General features: G+C 59.0%; 1 protein-coding gene across 1 annotated transcript in view; it reads right to left on the bottom strand.

The window, feature by feature from the left end:
• Positions 1 to 1867, bottom strand: part of NTN1 (netrin 1) — a 95900-nt gene that overhangs the window by 26748 nt on the left and 67285 nt on the right. The window contains exon 3 of the mRNA XM_057383303.1: positions 858 to 1007. Within this exon, the coding sequence (XP_057239286.1) occupies positions 858 to 1007 (150 nt within the window). The remainder of the gene's footprint in view (positions 1 to 857; positions 1008 to 1867) is intronic.

The following is a 1867-nucleotide window of genomic DNA, read 5'->3' on the forward strand; positions in this document are numbered from 1 at the left end:
TCCCATCCCATCCCATCCCATCCCATCCCATCCCATCCCATCCCATCCCATCCCATCCCATCCCATCCCATCCCATCCCATCCCAGGCACACTAATTTTGATGCTTTGTTTTGTTAGGGTGAGTGAAGATGTCACTCAAGGTGCATGAGCCACTGAATGATCCAACAGCAGCAAACCCCACAGGCAGCAGAGAGAGGCACARGGCTAAAACCCAACTTCCCAGCTCAGCAGGGGCTGGGTGGGATCTGGGTGTTTGCAAAGCAGATGCTGCAATGGAGGCACWCTGGGTGCTGTAGCTGCTGCTGTTTCAAGGGTAGAGGGTGGGAGCAGCCTTGGGAAGGCAGATTGAAGAAAACCCAAGAAAGCCAACGGTAAAACTGTCTGTGTTTCTGGGAGGGCTATGTGAGGGCAGGAGCCCCAATCCCGGGGCTCAGCTGTGATGGCAGCTCCATCACCTGAGCAGCTCCTCTGAGCTGAGCCCTGTGCCAGGGCAGCACAGCCTGATTGTGGAGAACAAAACCTGTTTGTGGTGATCTGCCTTAGCATCCAGCCCTAATGTGGCACCTCTAAATAAAAGTGTTCTTGGGCCATCTCTGTTCCATGGAGCAAAATAAAACTCACAGCAAACAGGGCTGTGGATGCACTCACAGAACCACCCAACAGGGCAGGTGAGCTGCTGGAAGCTGGGGTTGGGTTTGGGACCATGTTTGGGTGGGGTGGAGGTGGGAGGTCCCTAGGTAGCTCTGTCCTCCGAGTGCTGGGGGAGTTCAGCAGCCCCCCAGCCTGGACAGAGGCTCCTTCAGGATTGAAAGGGTTCAGATCTCTGCTCTAGAGACAGGGAAAGAAGATCCACCTACTTATGCAGGGGGCGATGGGTGAGCGGCTCTGCTGGTAGCCCTTGGCGCAGCGGTTGCAGGTGATGCCGGTGACACCGTCCTTGCAGGGACATTGGCCCGTGGTCTGGTTGCAGGTCTGGCCGGCAGCTCCCACGGGGTGGCAATCGCACTCTGCAGAGGGAACACATGACAGCGGGGTCAGGGGAGGGCACAGCGGGCACAGAGGGCGATGTGGCATCGGCTGGAGCGGGACAAGGACCGGGAGCTGCGGCAGAACCCCCGGTGCTGCTCCACAGCTCTGCCGCTGGCGCTGCACCTCCGGTAAACCTCTGGGAATGACCGAAACAGAGCTGCCATTTGTCAGGGGGTGGGGGACAGCGCCAGAGAGGGGTGGCCCTGTCACAGCCYGTCCCACTGCAGAGAGGGAAGCACAGCCAGGATGTCTGACCCTGGTGCTGCGGAGATCGGGGAGGCAACATGGGGATGGATCCCCACCCGCGGGCACAACTCCTCATCCCGTGGGTGCTGAGACAGGAGCTGGCAGGATTTAGGAGGAGGGGAGCAGCACCCACTGCCCCCACCCAGCATCTCCAAACTGCCCGGGGCTCCTGGGAACAGTGGCAGGGCTGTCACAGGGGGACAAACCCGGGGATGTCCATCATCCCTCAGCACACAGATCCCCGGGGTGTCCATCACCCCCCTCAGCCCCTCAGCACACAGATCTCAGGCAGGAWGTGCTTCAGAGAGCTTGGGAATTCATTTCACGTGCACTCCAAGAAAAATCAAACCGGTCCTTTCAGAGCTCTCGCTYGAACCCTTCCCGCTGAGCAGCATCGCTGGCAGCTGGCACTGAGGGCACAGGAAGGAAATGCCCTTGTGGGATGCAGGCAGGCTGGAGGACCTGCTGTTCCCGGCCAGATGGATGGAGCCTTGACGGCAGAGCTGGGCAGATGTGAAGGGTTTGGCAGGGGATGTAAATACTGCACTTGAAAACATTCACCATCTCATTTCCCACAGTGGGACTTTACCGG

Source organism: Malurus melanocephalus, unplaced genomic scaffold (genome assembly GCF_030028575.1).
Source record: "Malurus melanocephalus ecotype Western Australia unplaced genomic scaffold, MMel_1.1 scaffold_622, whole genome shotgun sequence".
In the NCBI taxonomy this organism is placed as follows: Eukaryota; Metazoa; Chordata; class Aves; order Passeriformes; family Maluridae; genus Malurus; species Malurus melanocephalus.